The sequence below is a fragment of the Marmota monax genome, unplaced genomic scaffold (assembly GCF_021218885.2).
Source record: "Marmota monax isolate L192 unplaced genomic scaffold, Marmota_monax_Labrador192_F-V1.1 WCK01_AAM20220418_F8-fsc00008, whole genome shotgun sequence".
NCBI classification, from domain to species: Eukaryota; Metazoa; Chordata; class Mammalia; order Rodentia; family Sciuridae; genus Marmota; species Marmota monax.
In genome coordinates, this window is record NW_026694432.1 from 18,605,935 (window position 1) to 18,629,980 (window position 24,046).

The window sequence follows — 24,046 nt, forward strand, 5'->3', positions numbered from 1 at the left end:
TTTTTTTTCTTTCACTGAGATTAAGGTACTGTGATTTATTTATTTTTTTTTTACCTGCTATGTTACTTCAGATGTGATTTACAACAGTGCCTGCGTGTAGGTCTAATTGTTCTCTTAGATATTGCTTTTAAAAATAAGAAAAGATGAGCTTTTATGTGATGTTTTGAAGAGCAAACATTCAATCTTGTGGAGTTCAATATTTTGTTGCCTTTTACCAAACATCCCTTCAAAGTCTTTACTCTTGTCTCCAACTACTTGGGGGAACAAAAGAAGTGTTCTCAGTACATTTAGCCAGCCTCCTGCTAGAAAAATAGGGGTCTACTTTGAGAAGTGTCCCTACCTGTTGCAGTGCCTGTTGGCACAAAGCAAAGTGGGTTCATCTAATGAGGAGAGAAATTTGACCCTTAGTTTGCAAAACCCACCTAACCTTTGCTAAGCATGAACCTCATTGCTTTCTCTTGAATGTGAAGCTGGGTGTCAAACTGATGCCAACCGGAATTTTGTTTGCTCTCTTATAGATACGGTTTTGTGGAGTTTGATGATCTGCGTGATGCAGATGATGCTGTTTATGAACTGAATGGCAAAGACCTTTGTGGTGAGCGAGTAATTGTTGAGCATGCCCGCGGCCCCCGGCGAGACGGCAGTTACGGTTCTGGACGCAGTAAGCATTTAAAGGGCACATTTGTATCAATCACATGCCTTTGTTATTAAATGTTAATTTGTTAAAGTAATTAATTAATTAATCTTATATTTAGTTGTATCAATGTTTAAAGCATTTGTTTCATAAGTTGTATATCTTTAAATATAGACTGCAAATAAACCTTTGATAATGTTTAATTTTAATTAAATTAATGACATTTCTTGTTTTAATACTTTATAAATATGTTTAATGATGTATATTTGTGTTTTTTTTTTTTTTTTTCTCTGTAATGCAATTGTTTAACATAGATTTAACTAAGACCTCAATGTTTTAATTAAAAGAATCCTTTGAGGCTAAGATGACTGCCTGTTCCATTTGCTGACCTTGGGTTACCTTTCCATGCGTGGCTCTTTGAACCTTTGTGGCCCTTGGCTGACCAAAAACAGGAAGCCATGTGACGACCGCAACCTTTCCCCATTAGACCTGGGTGGTGAGGATCCCAAGGGTTAGACACAGATGAGATTAAACTGAAATAGGTGCCTGAAAATCTTTTTTTATATATATATAAAATATTTTCAAAAACTTTAATCACTGTGAGTAACAATAGTAACTGTTTTAGTAGTTTGGTTACTTATTTCTAAATTGTTAATAGTTTTTAATTTATGCATGTTAATTTTAAATATAAATATTAATGAATATATGCTTACAACTTTGTAAATTAAGTTTTCAGATTTAACTGATAACTTTTTAAAAATCTAGTTCAGAATTAAGGGTGGGGCTAGGGTTAAAGTATATGTGCTATTGTTTGAGGTTGGGGGGTAAATAATATATTCTAAGAGAAGTATGTGCTATGTCATCTTTTCCTTTTCCTCCATTGAAGTAATCCTATTTATTTGAACCTTCCAAAGGTGGATATGGGTATAGAAGAAGTGGCCGAGATAAATATGGCCCTCCTACCCGCACAGAGTACAGACTTATTGTGGAGAATTTGTCAAGTCGATGCAGCTGGCAAGACCTAAAGGTTTGGGCCTCACTAACTTTCTGGGGTAAAGTTAAGCAGACATTAAATTAGGAAACAGGTAAATTTTTGAGGGCCTAGGCATACACAGATGTAAGGGTGTTACAGGTTTGAAAGCTTCAGTAGATATTTGGAAATTCTCCAATTAAAGCTTCCATAGGAATATATCAGAATTTCACTCAAACTATTCCTAGACCATTGCTCTAAAGACAGATATGTTATGTGAAATGTTCCTCTGTAGACAGCATTATAGAGAGATTGTAGTGTGATTTCTTATAAAAAGAAAGGGTAGAACCCCCAATGCTTCTGGAGACAAATAGCATGGAAATTTATGTCAGTTTCCAGTATGGATCTGCGTAGGTGAAATTGACTATCTAACCTATGTTCTTTCATAAGGCTTATTCAATTTTTAGGGAATATTTATCTTGAAATAATTCTGGTATAAAAAATTAAGGTCTAGGGCTGGGGTTGTGGCTCAGTGCAGAGCGCCTGCCTCACATGTGTGAGGCACTGGGTGTGATCCTCAGCACCAAATAAATAAATAAACAAACAAACAAAATGAAGTTGTTATCCATCTACAACAAAATATTTTTAAAAATTAAGGTCTAACCAAGAACTGTGCACACACCTATATCCCAGTTACTCCTGTTTCAGTTTTACTGGTTGTGTTCAGGCCCCAGATCATTACTACCTGAATGACCTTGAGCAGTTTACTTCTCTGTATTTTATTTTCTACATCTGTAAAATGGAGGTGATGATTATATACCTCATGTGGTTTAATTAGGACTAAGTTACCTAAAACATACTTGCTGTACAGTATGGTAAGCATTTGATATGTTAGCTATTACTACTTTGGAAATATAGCAGGATAACTCAAAAGTAAGTGATTTTCTTCAGGTCTTTCACCAGAGTGACCCCATATCTCCCTTTGCCAGAGCAGCCCCAGTCTTGGCCTGTGACCAGCATCCTCATTTACCATCAGGTGTATCCCAGTCTGGATGGCTCCCTCCCTTTTGCCCAGAACCCCTTCTCCTGCAGATGATTCTGCTGAATAAAGACATTCTTGTACAGAGACGTTCTTGATTGGATTATGAATAATAGCAAAGAACTGGGTATAACCTAAAAGTATCAAAAGTTGGGAAATCCTAGAAAATGTATTAGGCAGTTATGAAATTGTTTATATTGAAACATGTAAGCATGTTTGGAAATCCTAGAAAATGTATTAGGCAGTTATGAAACTGTTTATATTGAAACATGTAAGCATGTTTATGATGTAGTGAGCAAAGAATATATTAAAGTATATTCAGTGTTTGTAACTGTAATCAGGAAAGAAACATACAAAAATGAAAGCATTGAATGTATTTATCCCACAAATACCTGTCAAGTGTGTATTACATATAAAGAAATGTGGGGAAAAGGCATGGTGGTGCAAGCCTGTAATCCCAGAGACTCAGGAGGCAGGAGGATCACAAGATTATTGACATCAGCCTTAGCAATTTAGCAAGGCCCTGTCTCAAAATTTTAAAAGTACTGGGGAAGTAGCTCAATAGTAAAGCACCCTTGGGTCCAATCCCTAGTACCAAAAAAAAAAAAGAAATGAGGGAAAGCTAGCAGTAAGCTCAAGTTTACAATTTCACCCAAATTTTATATTCTTTTTTAAACACTAATTGTATCTTCCTTTATCTAGCCATTGGCCTGTATTTATTGCTTAGTTATATTCTCTCACTGAACCATATTGAGTCCTGAAAGAGAATGAGGAAAGAGACTTGTGGTCATGATGGGACATGGATGGTCATGCCACTTTCAACCAGAGAAGAAATAGAGTTCTGTTGCCTTTTAGACTTTCATTAAAAAGACAATGTAGGGGCTGAGGATGTGGCTCAAGCGGTAGTGCGCTCGCCTGGCATACATGCGGCCGGGTTCAGTCCTCAGCACCACATACAAAGATGTTGTGTCCGCCGAAAACTAAAAAATAAATTTAAAAAAATTAAAAAAAAAAAAAAAGACAATGTAACAGTTTTTATAATTCCTAATTTGCTTATATTTGCCAATATCTGTATGTTTTCAAACATAGATATATGGTGAAATGTAAAAGACCTAACTTAAATATAGTGACATGAGCTTCTGTAAACAAAGAACTTGCCATTAGAAAATTATAGTTAAGTAAAATTTATCTATGAATATATAAACTTTTAATTAAAGAAAATTTCTCTTAATTTATTTGTTTTTGGTGTTGGGGATTAAACTTAGGGATGCTTTACTACTGGGCTACATCCCCAACCCTTTTTATTTTTTATTTTTATAGTGAAACAGGATCTTGATTAAGCTTAAGTTGCTGGGGCTGGCCTCAAACTTGTGATCCTCCTGGGTCAGCCTTCTGAGACGCTAGAATTATAGACATGTGCCACCATGCCCAGTTGAAAATTTTCATACTTAATTGTCTGTACCAACTACTTAATGCCTGGTGCTTAAATCTCAATGGGTAGTTGGAGGTTAGATGGAAATATTTAAGCATAAACTTTATTCTGTGGGAAGCTCGTATTTCTTAAAAGAAAATCTCACTACAATGATTACATTAACTATTTTGGCAAAATGTGTCCTAATATTCAAGAATTTTATTTTTTCTTTAGGATTATATGCGTCAGGCAGGAGAAGTGACCTATGCAGATGCTCACAAGGGACGCAAAAATGAAGGGGTGATTGAATTTGTATCTTATTCTGATATGAAAAGAGCTTTGGAAAAGTTGGATGGAACTGAAGTCAATGGCAGAAAAATCAGATTAGTTGAAGACAAGCCAGGTTCTAGACGGCGCCGGTCTTACTCCAGGAGCCGTAGTCATTCAAGGTACTGTTGAGAATGTGTTTTGTGTGTTGGCTATCACATCTGTTCATTAATGAGCACACAGGTGATCCACTGATGTTCCCCCTTTGGGTTCTGAGCAGCATGATTACATGTGGTTCATTAACTAAGTACTTTGAACTGAACATTTATTTGTAAAACTCCTGAACTCTTCTTACATCATGAGTACAAACAGAAGTAAAGTCCCTTTTCTTTTTTTTTTTTTTTTAATATTTATTTATTTATTTATTTTCAGTTTTTTTTTTCGGCGGACACAACATCTTTGTTTGTATGTGGTGCTGAGGATCGAACCCGGGCCGCACGCATGCCAGGCGAGCGTGCTACCGCTTGAGCCACATCCCCAGCCCGTAAAGTCCCTTTTCTAAGGCAGGAAATCAGTGGCCTTTTACCTTTCTTCTGGGGGGCCCCCATCATATGGTGACTGGGGGACATACATGGCCCTTGGTTCCTTGGTTACAACAGCTACTCAAGAGTAGAGACTATTGTATTTGGCAGTTGCTCTGCCAACAGGCCAGGCATGGAACTAAGGATCTGGGAGACAGTGGTGAGAAAAACAAATCTGATCTCTGCCCTGGAGAGAAGACAGAAATTAAGCAAATAATTGCCATTGAGACGGGTTTTTTGAAGGAAATATAGCACGCCAATCTGGAGAGTTGGCTGAGGCTTCCCTAAGGACATGTTACAGAAGCTGATCCGAAAAGATGGATTAGAGACAGTGGGTAGATGTGGTGGGGGAGAAGAGGGTTGTTCTAGCAGAAGTAAGGGTGTTCTTGAAGTCCTGGGGTGGGACAGCATTTCTCCCAGGGCAGAAAGACTAATATGAGTAGTGAACAGGTGGGTGTGCCTTGGGACAAGGGGGGAGAGGGATCAGATCACGCTGAACAGCCAGGTTTAGGATGTAAGAGTCCAGTATCACTGGAGACTTGCATGATATTTGGATTTTGTTATTTTTAAACTTTGTTATGGAAAATTTTTCAAATATATAAAACATTAGAGAAAAATTATTTAATGAACTTTGACTCCCACTACCATTCCCAGCTTCAATAATTGTTATTTTACCAATCTCACCTCACCTACTCCTAATCTGTTGTTTTAAGGCAAGTCTAGACAGCCCTTAATCCCATCAAGTTCTCTCCGCCCACGTGCCCCCCCACCCCACTGGCCCGCCATTTCCTGTGAACTCATAGTTGGATAAATGAATCCTTTTGTTTTGTTTTGTGGTGCCGGGGATTGAACCCAGTGGTGTTGTACCACTGGGCTATATCTATGGTCCTTTTTAACCTTGTTAAGTTGCTGGGGCTGTGGGGCTGACCTCAAACTTGAGGTTCTCCAACCTCAGCCTCCTGAGCAGGCTAGAATCTTAGTTGTATACCACCATGCCCAGCTAAAATTATATCGAGGCTTTAGAGAAAGGACATATTTTAGCAGGACCACTTTCTTGGTAACACTTTGTGTATACTCCCTGTCATACAGTTTATGGGATCTATTTTTACATCCTACTTTGAGTGATGGCTCAGAGTGCTCAGGAATTGTCATCCTGAGCCATCCTAACTTCACCAACTTGTGGAACGTTAGTGTCACCTAGCAGCTTCCAAAATTGATGAGGGTAATCACTTAGAATCATTAGGAATGAGTTCTTACACGTGTGTTTGATGTTTCATCTTTGCATCATAATATTTTAATCCTCAGATTGTTCTGTCTATAGCCAGTGGAATCCTTCAGGTTGATTCCTGTGTCTTCAGTCATCCATGTCTTGTTTGATTTTTATGCACTTTATTATTTCCCCATACCTTTTTTGCAGGGCAGGGGTGCCAGAGATTGAACTCAGGGGCTCTGAGCCATATCCCCAGCTCTATTTTGTGTTTTATTTGGAAACAGGGTCTCACCAGGTTGCTTAGTGCCTCGCTATTGCTAAGGCTGGTTTTGAACTCATGATCCTCCTCCTCTGGGATTATAGGCATGTGCCACTGTGCCGGGCTCCTGCAAAACTTTATTCTGACATAAAAGACTAGTTTACAAATACCTGTATGCCCCTCCTTCTGGCTTTAACAGTATTTTTGCCTTGTTTCCTTTCTCTCTCCTCCCCCCATATACATGCTTATATATGTTTTTGGGGGTTTTTTGGTACCAGGGATTGAACTCAGGGGCATTCAACCATTGAGCCATGTCCCTAGCCCTGTTTTATAATTTATATAGAGACAGGATCTCACTGAGTTACTTAGCACCTCACCAATGCTGAGGCTGGCATTGAACTTGGCAATCCTCTTGTCTCAGCTTCCTGAGCTGCTAGGATTGCAGGTATATGCCACCACACTCAGCTTGTATATGTATTTTTATACACAGTATACATTTTACATTTGAAAAAGTGCAGAAATTATAGCACTTTACCCCATACATTTGTCTCTAAAGATGATGAACCACAGTTCTAGTTTCTTGGCTAAAAACATGAACAGTGTGTAATTTCATCAGTCACCTAATATCAAAATCATATTCATGCCTCCCTAGTTGCTCCATGGATGTTTTGTTATCCTGACCAGGATTCAATGCAGTCACATATTACAAAGGGTTAAATCTTTTTACCCTGGAACAGACCTACCACTTTTCCCCCAATAATCCTCCCCACCGTTTTTTTTGTTTGTTTTTGTTTTTTTTTTTTTTCCCCTAACCCTGGAACAGACTTTGTTTTGTGTTGCAGGGGATATGTATTTATTTTACAAATAAAGTAAAGTTGTCTATTTATTTGATTGAACCCAGTGCCTCACAGATGGTAGGCAAGTGCTCTGCCACTGAGCCACAACCCTGGCCCCTTTCCTTTTATTTTTAAGCTTTTTAATACTATCCCACATTCTGGATTGATCTGTTTCTTCTTGGTGTCGTGGTACTAAGAGCTTCTTCCCTGGACTTCCTATAAGCTGAGAAGGAGCTCTATAGAGGCTGGAGGAAGATACAACTTAAGACATTTTTAGCAAAAGTCCTTCATAGGTAATGGTGCCCAGGAGGCTCTGAACACTTTCCTGCCTGTCACAGTGAGACGTTTTAGGCCCATCTTGTGCACTTCCTGCCCTGCACCTGGGATCAGTCATTTCCCTAAGGAACACTGGTCACCGTCAGTAGGGATAGTGAAAGTCCACAGTCTGGACTTGCTAAAGGTTTTCTAAAGCTTTTGGAGAGTCTGTCTTTTTACAAGTGCTCTGTGGCCGAGCACAGTGGCACGTGCCTGTAATCCCAGCAGGTTAGGAGGCTAAGGCAGGAGGATTGTAAGTCCAAAGACAGCCTCAGCAACTTAGCAAGTCCCTGTTTAAAAATAAAAAGGGCTAAGGATGAGATGTGGCCCGGTAGTTAAGCACCACTGGGTTCAATCTCCAGAACCATATAAATAAATAAACAAATAAATAAGTCACAGTGAGGAAGAGAGGGGCAGGTGAAGGGCAGAAGCATTTGCAGAAAGGCACATGGGAGGCCCTCATGGTGACAGGGAAGGGTGATGCACACAGGCCACAGGTAGATGGCAGAAGGTGGAGGAGGCAAGACATCAGGGTGTGAGGGTTGGGGTCAGGGCTCACTGAGGCCTCTGGTGTGAGGAACTGGGTAAATCACAGTAGTGTTGGTGGAGATAAAGAACCCAGCAAAGGTGGGGGAGCTGTGGGCTCCGGGTCAGAGGTGGGACAAGCTTCAGTGTTTGCAGGGGACTGGGCCTGTGGGCCTAGACCACAGGGTGAGTGTGCCCAGACGACTGAAAGAATGTCTTGGTTGAATCTAAATCAGCCCTTCATCAGCAATTTTATTTTCTCCCCACAGGTCTCGCTCTCGGAGCAGACATTCCCGGAAGAGCAGAAGCCGAAGTGGCAGTAGCAAAAGCAGTCATTCTAAGAGCCGATCCCGGTCCAGGTGGGTCTGCCTGGGGCACACGGGTGTCAGCAGGGAGCACTGCACAGTGTCTCCCTTGGGTTTTAGCTGAGTGGCCCTTCCCCCTCAGCCTGGCTTTTCCAGGTCCACGTTAGAATTGTGGGGGTCCCGAAGACCGTCCTCGGCCGGGGCAGCTAGCTCTTATATTGGGGGTGAGCTCTGCAGAGCCCCGGATCTGTTCCTCTCCTGATTCCATGAGGAGTGACATCACCCCGTGTCTCCTCAGGTCAGGCTCCCACTCCCGGAGCAAGAGCCGGAGCCGCAGCCAGAGCCGCAGCCGCAGCAAGAAGGAGAAAAGCAGGAGCCCCAGCAAGGATGACAAGAGCCGCAGCCGCAGCCGCAGCGCGGACAAGAGCCGCAGCAAGAGCAAAGACCACGCCGAAGACAAAGTCCAGAACAGCGACAGCACCGGGAAACCCAAGAGCCGGAGTCCCAGCCGCCATAAAAGTAAGAGCAAAAGCAGGAGCCGCAGCCAGGAGCGGAGGGTAGAGGAGGAAAAGCGCGGGAGCCGGAGCCGCAGCCAGGAGAAGGGCCGGAGCCAGGAGAAGAACCTCCTCAAGAGCCGGAGCCACAGCAGGAGCAGGAGCAAAGGGGGCAGCCGCAGCCGGAGCCGCAGCAAAAGCAAAGACAAGAGGAAGGGCAGGAAGAGAAGCAGAGAGGAGAGCCGCAGCCGCAGCCGCAGCCGCAGCAAGAGCGAGCGGAGCAGGAAGCGCAGCAGCAAGCGCGACAGCAAGTCAGGCGGCAGCAGCAGCAAGAAAAAGAAAAAGGAAGAGGACCGTTCGCAGTCCAGGTCGCCGTCTCGCTCCGTGTCAAAGGAGCGGGAACATGCCAAGGCCGAGTCTGCCCAGAGGGAAGGCAGAGGAGAGGGTGAAGCTGCTGCCCCCAACCCCGAGACCCGGTCCAGGTCAAGATCCAATTCCAAATCGAAACCAAACCCGCCATCAGAATCACGCTCCAGATCAAAGTCAGCTTCAAAAACCCGATCTCAGTCCAAGTCTCGATCCAGGTCTGCTTCCAGGTCGCCCTCCCGGTCTCGATCGCGGTCCCACTCAAGGTCCTAACTGGCTACAACCACGGCTGGAACTACCCAAGAAGTCTTTTGTACATGTTTGGTAGCCGTAGCACAAGTGATTGAAGTAGAACCTCCGTCACTGCTGTACATTTTTAACTCCCCTAATGGTGTGTCTATAATTGTTAAATCTAAGTGCTTCCTCTCAGTAAAGCCTCCTGGCGCCAGGCCTTCCTGCTCGACTGAAAAAAAAAAAAATCTTTGAAACCCCTTTCCTCATGGCCCACAGTAGAATATCCAAAATGCCTCGGCTCTCAGGCCTGGCCTTTCCCACAGGGAGCTCGGCACCTGGACGGCTTTAAGGCTGGAATGATGGCATAGGTAGGTATGGTGAGTTCAACCATTTTTGCCCTTGAATTGACTCCCTTTGATGTATGCCATTTAGTGAAAGTGCTAAGTCTTCAGTTTCCTACCATTTTGGTTTCATATTTTTGGACCTAACAAAGTTGTGAATAGCACAGTCGAGGAAAATTGATACCTGCAGTAACCCATAGGAAATAAACTGTAGAGTTCCATATTCTGGTATTGTGATTATATTGTTTTATATTAAAAAAAAAAAGACAAGAAAAGAATTTTTTTTAATTTTATTTTTCCCCGTCTTGCAAAGTATAGTGACCCCTGTTTCCATTAAATTTGAATAAAGACTATTTTTGCTTGACAAAATTTCATGGTGCTTGAATCACAATTGCATTTCCTGAGGTAACTTAATTTCTCCTTCCTTAACAAAAAGTTTGTCATGGCTGTTTTGTTCCTTGGGCTAACCCATGGTCAGCACTTCCCAAGGATTTATCTTGCTCTGCAGAATAAAAACAAGTTTCCCAGAATTTATGGTTCTGGGATTCAGATTCCAAAGAAGCCATTTGGAAAATCAGCATCGCCAGTGAGTTCTTCGCATAGAGTTGTTTCTTCGGTGCTTTGGGTTGAACTTGCTATGAATCTTCACTTTCGTGATCAGCATGCCATCCAGCCACCCCAATGTAAGGTCAGCATTCGGAATGCTTTCTGTAGGCTGGGTACCATTCCAGGCACTGGACAGGTGGGTTTCAGCTTGGACCGTATAAATACTGAGAACCTGTGGGCCAGATACTGACTGGTGACCACCAGTAGGTGTTCATGTCTAAGCCAAGAGACTTCTGAACAAAACCCCTAGGGGTATTGTTTTGCAGTGCTGGGGATTGAACCCAGGGCCTTGCACATATGATAGGCAAGTGCTCTACCACTGAAGTAGTTCCCAGGCTCCTTAGAGGGTTAAATGCAGTGCACTGGGTCCTCTAGACAAAAAAAATCAAGTCAAGGATAATAATAACATTTGAGGCCAAAGTTAAGTAATTCTTGGCACCTCCTGATCCCCCATAGTCCAGTCAAACAAAGACCTTGAGAAACTAAAAGGAGAAAGCATAAGGTTGGTTCATTTGCCACCAACATCTATTATGAGCTAGGTGTTTTTAATGTACCTTATTACATAAGCCCATTTTAAATTATAAAGGAAAGCTCAGAGAGGGGATGTAGCACAGCTAGTGACAAAACTATGATTCTCTGGTTCTCCCTTGTAAAACATTATTTGTGATACTTACAAGAAGACGTGACATTTGAATTTACAAAGAATGAACCCAGATCAAAGTCAAGCAGAATTTCTCTACTATCTGCTTTTCTTTAATAAAAAGTTCTAAATTGCTGCAGGACAATACCATTAACCCAAGAACACCCATTTCAAGCCCAGGTCATCCCAGTACTGGATGCTAAAGAATAAAAAGAAAGAGAGTGGCTCATTTAGTTTCTTCAGTGGAAAACAATAAGCATTAATACCCACAAAAATACACATAGTAGGAAATTTCCCAAACAGGAAGCAGCCAAAAGCAATCCAAAGGTCCACCTGAGATGACCCTTTCTGGATGCTTAGCTCCACACAGGCCTTTTCCACACATAACCTTTCACCATGTGGCGGAAAAAAGAACAAGCGCCACAGATAGAAAACAGTCACCAGCATGGTTGACTAAAATCACTTTAAATGCCAATGGCATAAATAAATAAGACTGTCAGAGTGGGTTCTGAAAAGCAAGACCCAGCTTTATCCTGTTTACAAAACCCATTTAAGTACAAGGACAGAAGGGCAGTCAGGGCAGTGGCACATGCCTGTAATCCCAGCTGCTCTCTCCAGAGGCTGAAACAGGAGGATGGAAGTTCAAGGTCAGCCCAGCAATTTAGCAAGCCCTTAAGCAACCCTGTCTGAAAATGAAAAGGGCTGGAGATGTGGTTCAGTGGTTAAACACTCTCCCCCCCAGTTCCACCCCCAATACCAAAAAAAAAAAAAAAAAAGTCCTTAGTGTTTATGCACCTACAGCAAAGCAAAAGCCTCAAAGGAAAAGGGGAAAAAAAAGACAGATCCATCATTAATTGGTAATTTCAATCACCCAATATTCGAAACCAGTAGATCCAGCAGGCAGAAAATCAGTAAGGATGTATTTGAACTGGATAATGCCATCAACCAACTGGGTCTCACTGATGTTTATAAAACAGTTCATAGAACAGCAGAATACATTCTCCAATTTATATGGAACATTCATCAAGACCATTCTACCCCATGCACCTTAACAAATGTAAAGGAATAGAAATCACACAAAGGATGACCTCAGATTGCAATGGAATTAAACCACAAATCAAAAATAACAAAGATAACTGGAAAGTTCCAGAACACTTGGAAATTAAACAACATGCTTTCAAAGGGGGGTTCTCAAGAGATTAAACATTTTGAACTAAAATAAAACTTAACAAAATTGTGGAATGCAGCAAAAGCAGAGCATAGAGGAAAATATATAGTATTGGATGCACATACTCAAAAAAATGAACAGTTTAAGCTTCCTTTGAGAAACTACAAAAAGGACAAATTCAAAGTAAGAAGCAGAAAAGAAAATTAAGAGCAGAAATAAATGAAATTGAAAAAAGGAAATCAATAGAGAAAACCAAAAGCTGATTCTTCAAAATGATCCATAAAATTGATCTTCTAGCTAGGGTAAGGAAAAGGAGAGGAGAGGAAGGAGACACATTACTAGTATCAGAAATGAGTTAGGCCGTCACTATGGATCCCAGGGACATTGAAAGGGTAATAAAGGAAGAGTATGAGAAACTGTATCCCCACAAGCTTGATATACTAGATGAACTGGACAAATTCTTTTGATAGATACAATTTACCAAAACTAACATGAAGAAATAGATGATCTGAACAGGCCCGTGTCAGTGTTAAATAAGATGAAGCAATAATTAATAAACTGAAACAGTACCAGACCTAGATGTGTCCACTGGGTTCTTCCAAACCCTTGATAAGGAAGAAATACACCAATTTTACAATCTCTTCCAGTAAACAGAAGCAGAGGACTCTTCCTAAGGAACTATGAGATTGGCATTATCTGGTACCAAAACTAGCAAAGGCACCACAAGAAAGGAAAACTACAGATGAATATCTCTGATGAACATGCATACACAAATCTTGAATAAAATGTCAGCAGATACAATCCAATGATATAAAAGAGGTATACATCATGAACAAGTGAGATTTATTCCAGGCATTAAAGCTGGCTAAACATTCAAGTCAGTGTGGGCTGGGGCTGTAGCTCTGTGATAAAGCACTGGCGTAGCATGCACAAATCCCTGGGTTCTCTCCCCAACACTGTCCAAAGGGGGAAAACAAACAAAAAAACAACGAAATCCAACAGCCACTCATGATTAAAAATAAAAAACAGGGCTGGGGATATGACTCAATTGGTAGAGTGCTTCCCTTGCATGCCCAAAGGCCTGAGTTCGATCCCCAGCACCACAAACAAATAAAAAATAAAAAACAAACCTCTCACTACAGCTAACATATACTTGATATTGGGAAACTAGATGCTTTTCACTCAAGGTTAGGAACAAGGTTATCAGGTAAGGATATCCTCTCTTTCCACTCCTACTCAACATCAAACTACAATAAAAAAAAGAAAAAAAACAAAGGAGGGGAGAGTATATAGATTGGAAAGGAAGAAATAACAAGATGACAGAATCAATCATCTTTATAGAAAATGCCAAAGAAACCCCCCCCCCTAGAATTAATAAAATATTACAGCAAGTTTTCAGGACATAAGGTTAACATACAGAAGTCAATTGCTTTCCTAATATGCCAGCAATTAACAATTAGAAATTAAAATTCCTAAACTCAAAAACACATTAGCACCCCCCCAAATTTAGCTATAAACCCAGTGAAATATGTACAAGATCCATATAAAAAAAAACTTTGATTAAAAAAAAAAAGCAAATATCTAAATAAACAGGGTGACTTTTCATGTTCATGAATAGGAAAACTCCTTACTGTTAAAAGATTCTTTCCAACTTGAACTATAGAATGGATGTGTTCTCCATCCAAATCCTGGCAAGTTATTTTGTGGCCATCAGCAAACAGATCTTAAAATTTATGGAAAGACAGGCCAGGCACAGTGGCACACACGCCTGTAATCCCAGCAACTCCGGAGGCTGAGGCAGCCTCAGCAAGGCGAGGTGCTAAGAAACTCAGTGAGACCCTGTCTCTAAATAAAATACAAAAAAGGGCTGGGGATGTGGCCCAGAGGTTGAGTGCCCCTGAGTTCAATCCCCAGTAACCCCCCCAAAAAAAAATGAGGGAAAGAAAAAAAATCTATAGAGTTGCCAACCCAATATTGAAGGAAAAGAATGAAGTCAGGACTGATACTATCCAACCTCAAAACTTACCTAAAATCTATAACAATCAGAGCTCTGTTAGCCAGGTATGGTGGTGCACACCTTTAATCCCAGTGGCTCGGCGGGTGGCGGGGGGCGCAGGGGGCTGAGACAGGAGAATCACAAGTTCAAAGCCAGCCTCAGCAACATCGAGGTGCTAAGCAACTCAGTGAGGCCCTGTCTCTAAATAAAATACAAAATAGGCTGGGGATGTGGCTCAGTGGTAGAGTGCCCCTGAGTTCAATTGCCAGTACCCCCACTACCGCCAAAAAAAAAAAAAGAGTCCTATTTCTAAAGAATAGATCAATGAGGGCTGGGGTTGTGGCTCAGTGGTAGAGTGCTTGCCTAACGTGTGAGGCACTGGGTTCGATTCTCAGCACCATGTATAAATAAATAAAGGCCCACCAACAACTAATAAAATATTTTTTAAAAAAAGAATAGATCAATGGAACAGAACAGAAAGCTCAGAAATGAACCTACACAGGAATAACCAACTAATCTTTGGCAAAGGAGCAAAAGCAATTCAATGGACAAAGATAAGTCTTCAACAACGTGGGAACAACAGGACATTGACATGTAGAAAAACAAATCTAGGCACAACTTACACCTTTCACAAACTTAACTCAAAATTCATGGACCTAAATATAAAACACAGAACTGTAAAACTATTAGAAGAAAACAAGACCCAGGTGCAATGGTACATGCCTGGAATCACCCAGCTACTTTGGAGGCTGAGGCAGGAGATGGCAAGTTCTAGAGAACTTGAGACAGATTCTAGAGACCAGTCTCAGCAACGGGTTTGGCAATAATCTCTCAGATACAATACCAATAACACAATCCATGAAAGAAAAGTTAATGTCAGACTTCATTAAAACAAATTTCTACTTTGTAAAAGACATTGATAAGAGCAAAAAGGCAAACCACAGACTGGGAAAAATATTTGTAAGTCACATGTCTGAAAAGAATTTATATCAGGGCTGGGGATGTGGCTCAAGTGGTAGCACGCTCGCCTGGCATGCATGCGGCCCAGGTTCGGTCCTCAGCACCACATACAAACAAAGATGTTGTGTCCACCAATAACTAAAAATAAATAAATAAATATTAAAAAATTCTCTCTCTCTCTCTCTCTCCCTCTCTCTCTTTTAAAAAAAATAATTTATATCCAAAATATATTAAAAAAACTTTTTTTTTTTGAACCAGGGATTGAACACAGGGGCACTTGACCACTGAGCCACATCCTCAGCCCTTTTTGTATTTTATTTAGAGACGGGGTCTCACCAAGTTGCTTTGCACCTTGATAAGCTGCTGAGGCTGGCTTTGACTCATGATCCTCTATCCTCCTGCCTCAGCCTCCTGAGCCACTGGGATTACAAGCATGCACCACCATGCCTGACAGAACTCTAAAACTCAACAAGAAACTGACCAACCTAATTTAAAAATGGGCAAAAATATGAATGAACACTAAAGAAGAGACAACTGACGGCAAATAAGCATATGAAGAAAGCTCGACATTATGTGTGTTGTTAGTTAACTGCAAATTAAAATAATAATGAGATGACACCATACATGGATTTAGATTTTGGCTAAAATCCAAAACACTGACCACCCCAAATGCTGGCGAAGATGTGGAAAAACAGGATGGGAACACAAATGGTACAGCTGCTTTGGAAGACAGTCTGGCAGTTTCTTATTAAGTTAAACACACTCTTAGCATTGCACAGCATCTCCTCCACCTGAGTGAACTGAAAACATATCTACACAATAATGCATTCAAATACTAACAGCAGCTTTATTCACAATTGTCGAAAGTTGGAAGCAACCAAGACATCCTTAGATGAACAGATGAATGAATGAATCACTCGCAGCGCCAATGCAAGCACCACCTTTCTCCCGGGGCCACCAGCGTGGTCCCATCCATCCATGACCCAGGTGTGTCTCTCACCTCCTTACCTGGAGTCCCAGCAGCTCTCGGATGGGTCGTGCTCAGCATGTCAAGTGACATGGCTCTCTTCACCTGCAAGGGAGAGGCCAGAGAAACAAGTGAACCCTGGGTCCGGCTCTGCTGTGGGAAGCACCTCTCCAGCACTGTTTTTTATTTGTGTCATGGGAAATGGGAGCCGTGGAATATTCTTGAGCAGAATGAGGGGTGCTGAAGATTCTGCCAATATCAGGGCTGTTCCCCAACCTGCTCCAACACTACTCAGCTGCCGGCCACCACCTCAGGGTGGAAGGCCAGTTTCTCACTTCACACCAGGTAGGCACCTGGATCTTTGAGAATATGCTGCTCTGAAAAAAGACCAGATGAGGGCACCAGAGAGACGGTCAGTCCCCACCACCGAGGCCCACACAGTCCCCCCTGTCCACAGCCAAAGCAAAGTCCCTCGCCTGTTGTTCCGTTACCAGCTGTGTCTGTGATGGGACCCCAGAAAAACCAAAGAGGGGCTCTGAGAAACCCCTTGGGAGGGAGCGAGAAAACAGGCTCACAAGAGGGTGGACAGGTCCTCTTGCGGGGGTTTCTCTGCACAGTTCCAGCTAGCGGGCACGGGTCTGTTTCAGGTGGGCCGAGCCTGCGGGGGAGTTGTAGCTCCGGTAACCTCTGCTCATCCAGTCCCATCATTCTAAAGTGCAAACCTGGCCATGTCCCTCTCTTGCTTTAGCACCTGTCGGCCATGGCTGGGTGGTGCACACCTGTTATCCCAGCAGCAGCTCGGGAGGCTGAGGCAGGAGGATCGAGAGTTCAAAACCAGCTCAGCAATGGTGAGGCACTACCCCCCCCAAAAAAAAAAAAAAAAACACAACACAACTGACTGTAGGACTGGGAATGTAGCTTGGTGGCATAGCACCTGCCCAGCATATGCAAGGTCCAGGGTTCATCCCCAGCATCACAAACAACACTGGCTGTGCCTCCCAGGTCCCCTCAGCAGGAAGCGTGGCAGCCCTGCTTTGGAGCAGCTCTGGCTGAGGGCAAGTGACCGCAGGATTCCGTCTATGCCGCTGTGGACCCACAGAGACTGTAGAAAGATGGGCAGTGACCAGAGCCCAGGGGAGAGAGGGAGGGATGACCAGAGAACACGGAAGCCGGAGAGCAGTGAAACTGTCTTTGGTGGTACATCATGACACACCTGTCACAGCCCCAGATGTCGTCATCAACATGAGTTACCAAGACAACAAATGCACCACCGTAACCAAGATGGAGGCGGGAAGAGGACCTGGCAGGGCACAGAATGTGGACAGGCGGGGACTCTGCCTTCCCATTCAATTTTTCTGCAAAAAAGTCAAGTCTATTGTTTTATTTTAAAAGGTGCAAGGAGTCCATCTAACGACTCCTCACAAAGTCCCCTGCCCTGCCTGTCCCACTTTGATATTCTGCAACCTGTGTACTAAATTAGGGCCTGTGAGCCACGGCAGGTGGGCTGAATCCAGCCTGCTACCTGTTTTCATATGGCCCTTGAGCTAAGAATAGTTTTAACTTTTTTAAATGAGTGAAAAAAAAATCAACAGAATGTTTCATATGTAAAGATTACATCAAGTTCCCAGTTCAGTGTGTGCCACAGCCCCGGCCAGGCTCATTTGTTAGGGACTCTATGGCAGCAGAGTGGAGTCCCCACAACAGGGATTGAAAGCATAAAATCTTTACACAAAAAGGTTGCCAACCCCTGAATCAAACAATAAAGTTGGGCACAGATTACACACAATAATGAGGGCAAAGGAAAGGAAAGAGAATTACTTTAAAACATTAATTAATCTGGTACAATGGGGCATGCCTATAATCTCAGTGATTTGGGAGGCTGAGGCAGGAAGACCACAAGTTAGAGGCTGGCCTCAGCAACTTAGTGAGACCCCAAAATAAAAATAAAAAGGGTTGGGGATATAGCTCAGTGGTAGACACCCCTAGATTCCATCCCCAGTGCCCCCAAGAGTAAAATAAACGTAAAACATCAAAACACGAGTGCAGCAGAGGCTATGGTCCTATTTTTTTAATACTTTTTTTAGTTGTAGGTGGACACAATCCCTTTATTTTATATATTTATTTTTATGTTGTGCTGAGGATTGAACTCAGGGCCTCCTGTGTATGAGGCAAGCACTCTACACCGAGCCACACCCCCAGCCCCCCAGGAGTGAATTTTAATGACATGCAGGTAATACCTCAGTGACCTGCAGAATAATCACTGTGTTCTTGGGGAAGGGGCTCCTTTTGTTCTCCCTGGAAGCTGAAAGAGGTCCTTGGAAGATGGGCAGATGGAAGCAGTTCAAGAGGGCCGGGAAGCAGGCAAGGGGTCAGGCCTTGGGCAAGAGGGTCCAACCTACTGGAGAGGGAGGCTCCAATTCCCTCAGCCTTAGTAAAAGGGTCACCGTCTCCCCCAAGCACACCAAGGCAGACTCCCTAAAGTAGAGGTTGGGAGAATAATTATCAAAAGGTCTGCTACACACCTGCAAAAGTTGGGGTCACATTCTAAGAATGACCCCAAGATGAACATGGAAGCAATTTTCTTCACAAGCTGCAGTCTCTCATTTTAAATGCTAAAATCCAAATAAATTAACTCATGCTTGGGGCAGGGACACCAGCTACACAAAATCAAATCCCAGGATGGTATACACAGTATGTCTTATTTCATCACCAAGATGCAAGGTAAGTCAGAGAAAAGAGCCATCCCAAATCCGGCCCAGTGGTACATACCTCTAAAAACAAGTGATTCTGGAGGCTGAAGCAGGAGGACGGATAGTAGGTTTGAGGCCAGCCTCAGCACCTTAGCAAGATGGTGTCTCAAAATCAAATCAAAAGGGCTGAGGATGTGGCTCGGTGGTAGAGTGTTTGCCTGGCCTATGTGAGGACTTGCATTTGATCCCCAGCACTGAGGAGGGAGGGAGGGAGGATGGACAGAGGACAACTTTTAAAATGAGGGCTGGGGTGTACTCAGTGGCTTTGTCTAGCATGTGAAAGGCTCTGGATTCAATGCCCAGCACTGGGGGGTGGGGGGGAGTGGAGGGGAGAAAGGAGGGGGAAGGGGAGGGGAAGAAAGAAGAGCCACCCTGGCACTTGCACCTCTTGGTAGAGCCCTTCCAGGAGGGGGTGGCCTCCGGTGGGGGTCAAACAACATGTACAGTCAGGACAGCACATTTCTAGTGCCCAAACCGGAAACAAACCGAAGCCTTCCCAACACAGGGCGGCCCCGCCGCGCGGCGTTTCTGTGCCAAGTTCTGCGGAGGCGAGGGGCCGGCTACCACGGCTACGCGAAGCAACGTGGGCGAGTTTCACCAATATTGTTCGAAACACTGGGTGCCGCAAGAAAGCAAATACGCGCTCGAAAGTGGGTGGAGAAAAAAAAATGGGTGGGCAAGGCAAACCCCGGCTCCTGCCAGAAGCGCGCTTCCCGAGCCCGGATCGCCAGCGCACGTGGGCGGGCGGCCCCGGTTCTCCACCGCGGGCGGTGCTGCCCTCCGCCCTGATTGGAGGACTCGGGCGTACGGCCTACGCGATTGGCTGATTTCAGAATCAGGGTGGGCAAAAGGGAAGGGCTACAATTTAAACGACTACAATTGGATCCAATTACGGCTGAATACTGTTTTTTGAAAGTGAACCATCTTCAGACTCTATTTCTCACAATATGAAGCAGCCAAACAAATGAGCCCACACTCCATCCCCACACACAGAAATCTTCAAAACAGGCCAAACTAAACGGTTGCTGTTTTTATACACTGCAGCTTTAGGCTCAGAAGAGTGCACACTTGGGTGCAGGGAAGAGGGGTGGGGGTGGGTGGGGCTTCCTGGGCAGCTTTCTGGTCCTCGCCTGGTTGAGACCCTACCTGGCATTTGTTTGATGAGTTTAAGGAGCTGGACGTTCAAGTTTATGCAGTTTCCCGGAGGTGTGGAATTCACAGTAAAACAGCCTTCCAAAAAGCAAGTGGAGATTTAATCTGATTCCAAAGAATCAAAATTCCTTTTTTTGTATAAAATATTTATCCTAATTCACACTTCCCAGGCAACGTTGGTGTTTTTTAGAGAGTGATTATAGAACCCTGGGATATTCCTAAAGAAATCAAATTGGAACAAGCCTGCAGCCTTGCCTAACACCTGGTCTCTATTAGGAACCCAATGCAGCTGGCCTGACTGTGAACTTGAGCTGCTAGACTGCTGGTGCGGCTGGAAGTCACCTCAGGATCCAGAGGGAGATCTGCAGGAGCCCTAGTACTCCACTCCTGGCTCTTTATCCTGAGGTGACAACTCAAAGAAAAGTGCTGCAGTACAAAGGCGCTTACGCTAGGGCTCTTCACAACAGCAACTGGTGGAGCCCCCAAAAGGCCGCTTCTCAGTCCCCTCTGGGCACCCTTTTGCAGCCACCAGAGTTGATGGATTCCGTTCCCATTCCAGAATATATTCCTGACCACATGCTTCAATGACTACAATGTGAAGAGAAGGAGAAGGAGAAGGATCCACAACTGTCTGTTAGCTACCATTAAAACCAACTGTAATTCTTTCGATGCTCTTTCATTCATCATTTTCCCTCCTCAAGTATCTCTTGGCAAGAAGAGTTAGCCAAGTAGCTCGAAAAACCTCTTGGGCATTATTGGTGATTCCTCCAAACCAGAGATTTGGGCCCGACCCAACAGCGGCCCGGCAGCATGGGCTGCTCCTCCAGGCAGGAGTGTGTTTGCTTAATGATCAGAGGTGCTGATGTCCCTCTGAAGGAAACCTCCAAGGACCCCCAGCCCTCGGAGAACACTCTCTCCTCTTCTGCTTGGCTAGCTTTCCTTGCTGTAATACGATTAGGGACGTGAAGTTCCTGGAAAGTATCTGAAAGAGACCAAGTAAATGATCTAATCCCGCCTGTGCCTCACCAGGTCCAGGAGCCAGGGAGGAAGTTCTGTAAGTGGAGCTGCTCCTTCCTGGAAGTTCCCCCGTAAGGACATTTTACAGATGAGGAACAAGTTACTTCAACTCGCTGGGCCCCGGTAAAGTGGGGATAATTATTCATCCCCCAACCCTGTGTGGAGAAGGCTTTGTAGTCAGGCAGACTTGGCTGGAAGTCCTGACACTTTCCCATACTCTGTTACTTGGGGTGGGGTCACTTCACCCCTGAGCCTGGAAGCAGGGAATAAGCTCTGTGCCTGCCTCACTTACAGGAGATAAAGTCAGTCTCCTGCAGGGCTGGCCTGGAGTTCCTGAGGGACAGCTCTGCCTGCTCCTGCCATTCCATGCCAGTCCTCAAAGCCATTCCATGCCAGTCCTCCCCCTGGGCTGCCTTCTCCTCTTCCATCTCCCTCCTCCCGGTGTTTCCCACTGGGGAGAAGGCACCCTGTGAGGAACCCCTCCGCAGCCTGCCATGTCCTGGGTCTCCCCCTCTAAAACGACTAGGAAAAAGGCACCCATGCAGATGCCCTCTGCACCTCCCCAAAGGGGTGAAGGAATGAGGGAGCTCTCTGAGCCTCCTGTCCCCTTTCAGCAGTGAAACAGTCACCACTAAATTTAAAGTCTGCGTGTTCTGTCTGATAAAGAAGCAAACCTCTACCGGCCTTGGGTGATGCCCAAGCTAGACTCCAGGCCAGGAGCCCCGGGGTGTGGAGGGTAGGGGCAACTAATCCAAGGCCAGAAGGTGGGCTTAGACACAGACAGTCCTAGGTTAGGACCTAGCTCTATCGCTTACCTGCCGAGGGATTTTGTATCTGGGTCTCAGTTTTCCCATCTGTGGCGCAGGGGGAGGGTAGCACTGCCCTCGCTGGTCGTTAGGGGAATCGCAGGGGATCCTGTTAAACTGCACGTAGCAGGGACTCTGGCCAGAAAAAACAGGCTGGAGCCCCGTCCCAGGCCCTGAAGAGCTGGGTCCCATTTGGTTCAAACACAAAGTTTTGCGTCTTCCTCCTCCTCTACTCCCACCTCCCCAAGGGGAATCCTTCAGTCGTAGGCACCCGGCGGTTTGCAAGGGGGCTCGTACAGGAGGCCAAAGGCCTGCGGCCTGGGTTCCGGGTGGGCGCCAGGGTCACTTCGTGGGGAGCCTTTGAGGACGGCGGCTGGCCCAGCGATAGCGGTGCCGAGGGACAAGGGCGCGGCCCAGATACTAGGGGGCGCCCCCGCACCTCCATCCCCGGGCCGGCCCAGCCCCTCCCGCCCACGGCTGGGTGCAGAGCCCTGTAATCCTCAGGAGGCAGAGGGCAGCCCGCTGGAACTGAGGCCTGCCCTGGAGCCTCCCCACCTTGAATCCCTTGTGGAGGGCGGGGGGGGGGGGAGCCTCTCCTTTTCCTCCCGAGTGACACAGAGCTCATCACTTCATCGGCAATGTGATCTGTCACCAAATGGAGGTGCCACATCCAAGTGGTATCAATGTGGACTCCTAAGCTGTCTCCCAGGAGCCACCCCCCACCTCGGCCTCCCTTGGAGCCAGTTAAAAGACACGTGACTCAGTCTGACAAACTGGGGAATGAACATTCTAGATGTGTGCACTGCCAGCCCATTCTCAGGGATGGTCTTCCTGCTGGTGCTGGGGAGGGAACAAAGAGGAATCTTTAACCATAAAGACAAGAGGGGGTGCCACGCCCCAGGGATGGTGGAGAAACCACAGTAAAGCAGGGGAGGGGGCTCCCTGTCCACCCCGCCCAGCTGTAAATGAAAGAGAAATACCTTTCATGCTGCTCTTCTGCAGATCACTGTTTTTAAACTCTGTGGTGGCAACATCAACCAGGCCCATTGTTCTGAACCTGAAATAAAGCAATCACATGATTAACTATTTTTTAACCAGCGCTTATCACCACAGGTGTATTAATCAGGTTTCTGTGGGTTGTGCTGCTGTAACAAATTACTCCCATCTCCTGGTCTACAGCAAACCCAGACTTCTAGGTGTTAAGGGCTGTCACTGTGGGTTGATTGTAGTCCTTCGCCTTCCTAAGGCAGGCCTCTCTGCACAGAAGTGCAGAGGAATGAGAAACTTGTAGATATTCTCAAAAATTTTCTCTCCTCTCTTTGTATTTTATTTTTCATTTTTTGGTATTGGGGACTGAACCTGGGACACTTTACCATTGAGTCACATCCCCAGCCCTATGTATTTATTTATTGGTGTCACTTTACCATTGAGTCACACCCCCAGCCCTATTTATTTATTGGTGCCACTTAACCACTGATATATCTTGTGTGTGTATGTGTGTGTGTGTGTGGGGGGGGTGCTGGGGATTGAACCCAGGGCCTTGTGCAGGCCAGGAAAGAACTCTACCAACGGAGCTATATCCCCAGCCCCCTGTCTTATTTTGAAACAGAGTCTCGATTAAGTTGCTTAGGGCCTGGCTAAATTGCTGAGGCTAGCTTTGAATTCACAATCCTCCTGCTTCAGTGTCCAGAGTAGCTGGTAGCACTTGTGCGCCCAGATCAAAAATATATCATTTCTCTGTTGAGGTTTTTCTTCCTGTGACCTGTCATCCATGAGCACCCATAGATGAGGGGGAGGCAAATCTTCACAGTGACCCTCCAGTCTCAGCCCCTCAAGGGACACACATGTTGTAGCTGAGACCATAAGTGGCAGGCATGTGCCCATGGTCACTCTTCCAGCCAGTAGTCCTACTCCAAGCCCTTGTTAGATCACTCAGTTCCCAAGGTCCAACCTGCCCTCCCCCCAAGGCTGGTAGTTCCTTGTTGAGACCTGTCATCCCTCCCAGGCTCTGAGAGAATCTACATTGCCAGCCCTTATGCCTTTGGACTTCCTAACCCTGTCCCTTCCCTCTGTTCCCCAGTTGATTGAACCAAGGGAAAAAGCCTGATCCAAGATGGGCGGATTGGAATGTTCAAAAATAAGAAACAGGATGCAGAAATGAGCTAGAACATAGGAGTGGGGTCAACAGCAGTAGAAC

General features: G+C 44.7%; 1 protein-coding gene and 1 long non-coding RNA gene across 2 annotated transcripts in view; one reads left to right on the forward strand and one right to left on the reverse strand.

Moving 5' to 3' along the window:
• Srsf4 (serine and arginine rich splicing factor 4) overlaps window positions 1-10,156 on the forward strand; it is a 27,462-nt gene extending 17,306 nt beyond the window's left edge. The window contains exons 2-6 of the mRNA XM_046418749.2: window positions 519-661; window positions 1,549-1,661; window positions 4,289-4,503; window positions 8,317-8,406; window positions 8,651-10,156. Coding sequence (XP_046274705.1) covers window positions 519-661; window positions 1,549-1,661; window positions 4,289-4,503; window positions 8,317-8,406; window positions 8,651-9,485 — 1,396 coding nt within the window. The 3' untranslated portion in view covers window positions 9,486-10,156. The remainder of the gene's footprint in view (window positions 1-518; window positions 662-1,548; window positions 1,662-4,288; window positions 4,504-8,316; window positions 8,407-8,650) is intronic.
• Window positions 10,043-22,909, reverse strand: LOC124109694 (uncharacterized). Its single transcript, XR_009224338.1, has 3 exons — window positions 22,830-22,909; window positions 16,166-16,229; window positions 10,043-10,565 (listed from the first exon to the last, which is right to left on the reverse strand). It is a non-coding gene; the product is annotated as an uncharacterized LOC124109694 (long non-coding RNA).
• Window positions 22,910-24,046: the final 1,137 nt, after the last annotated feature.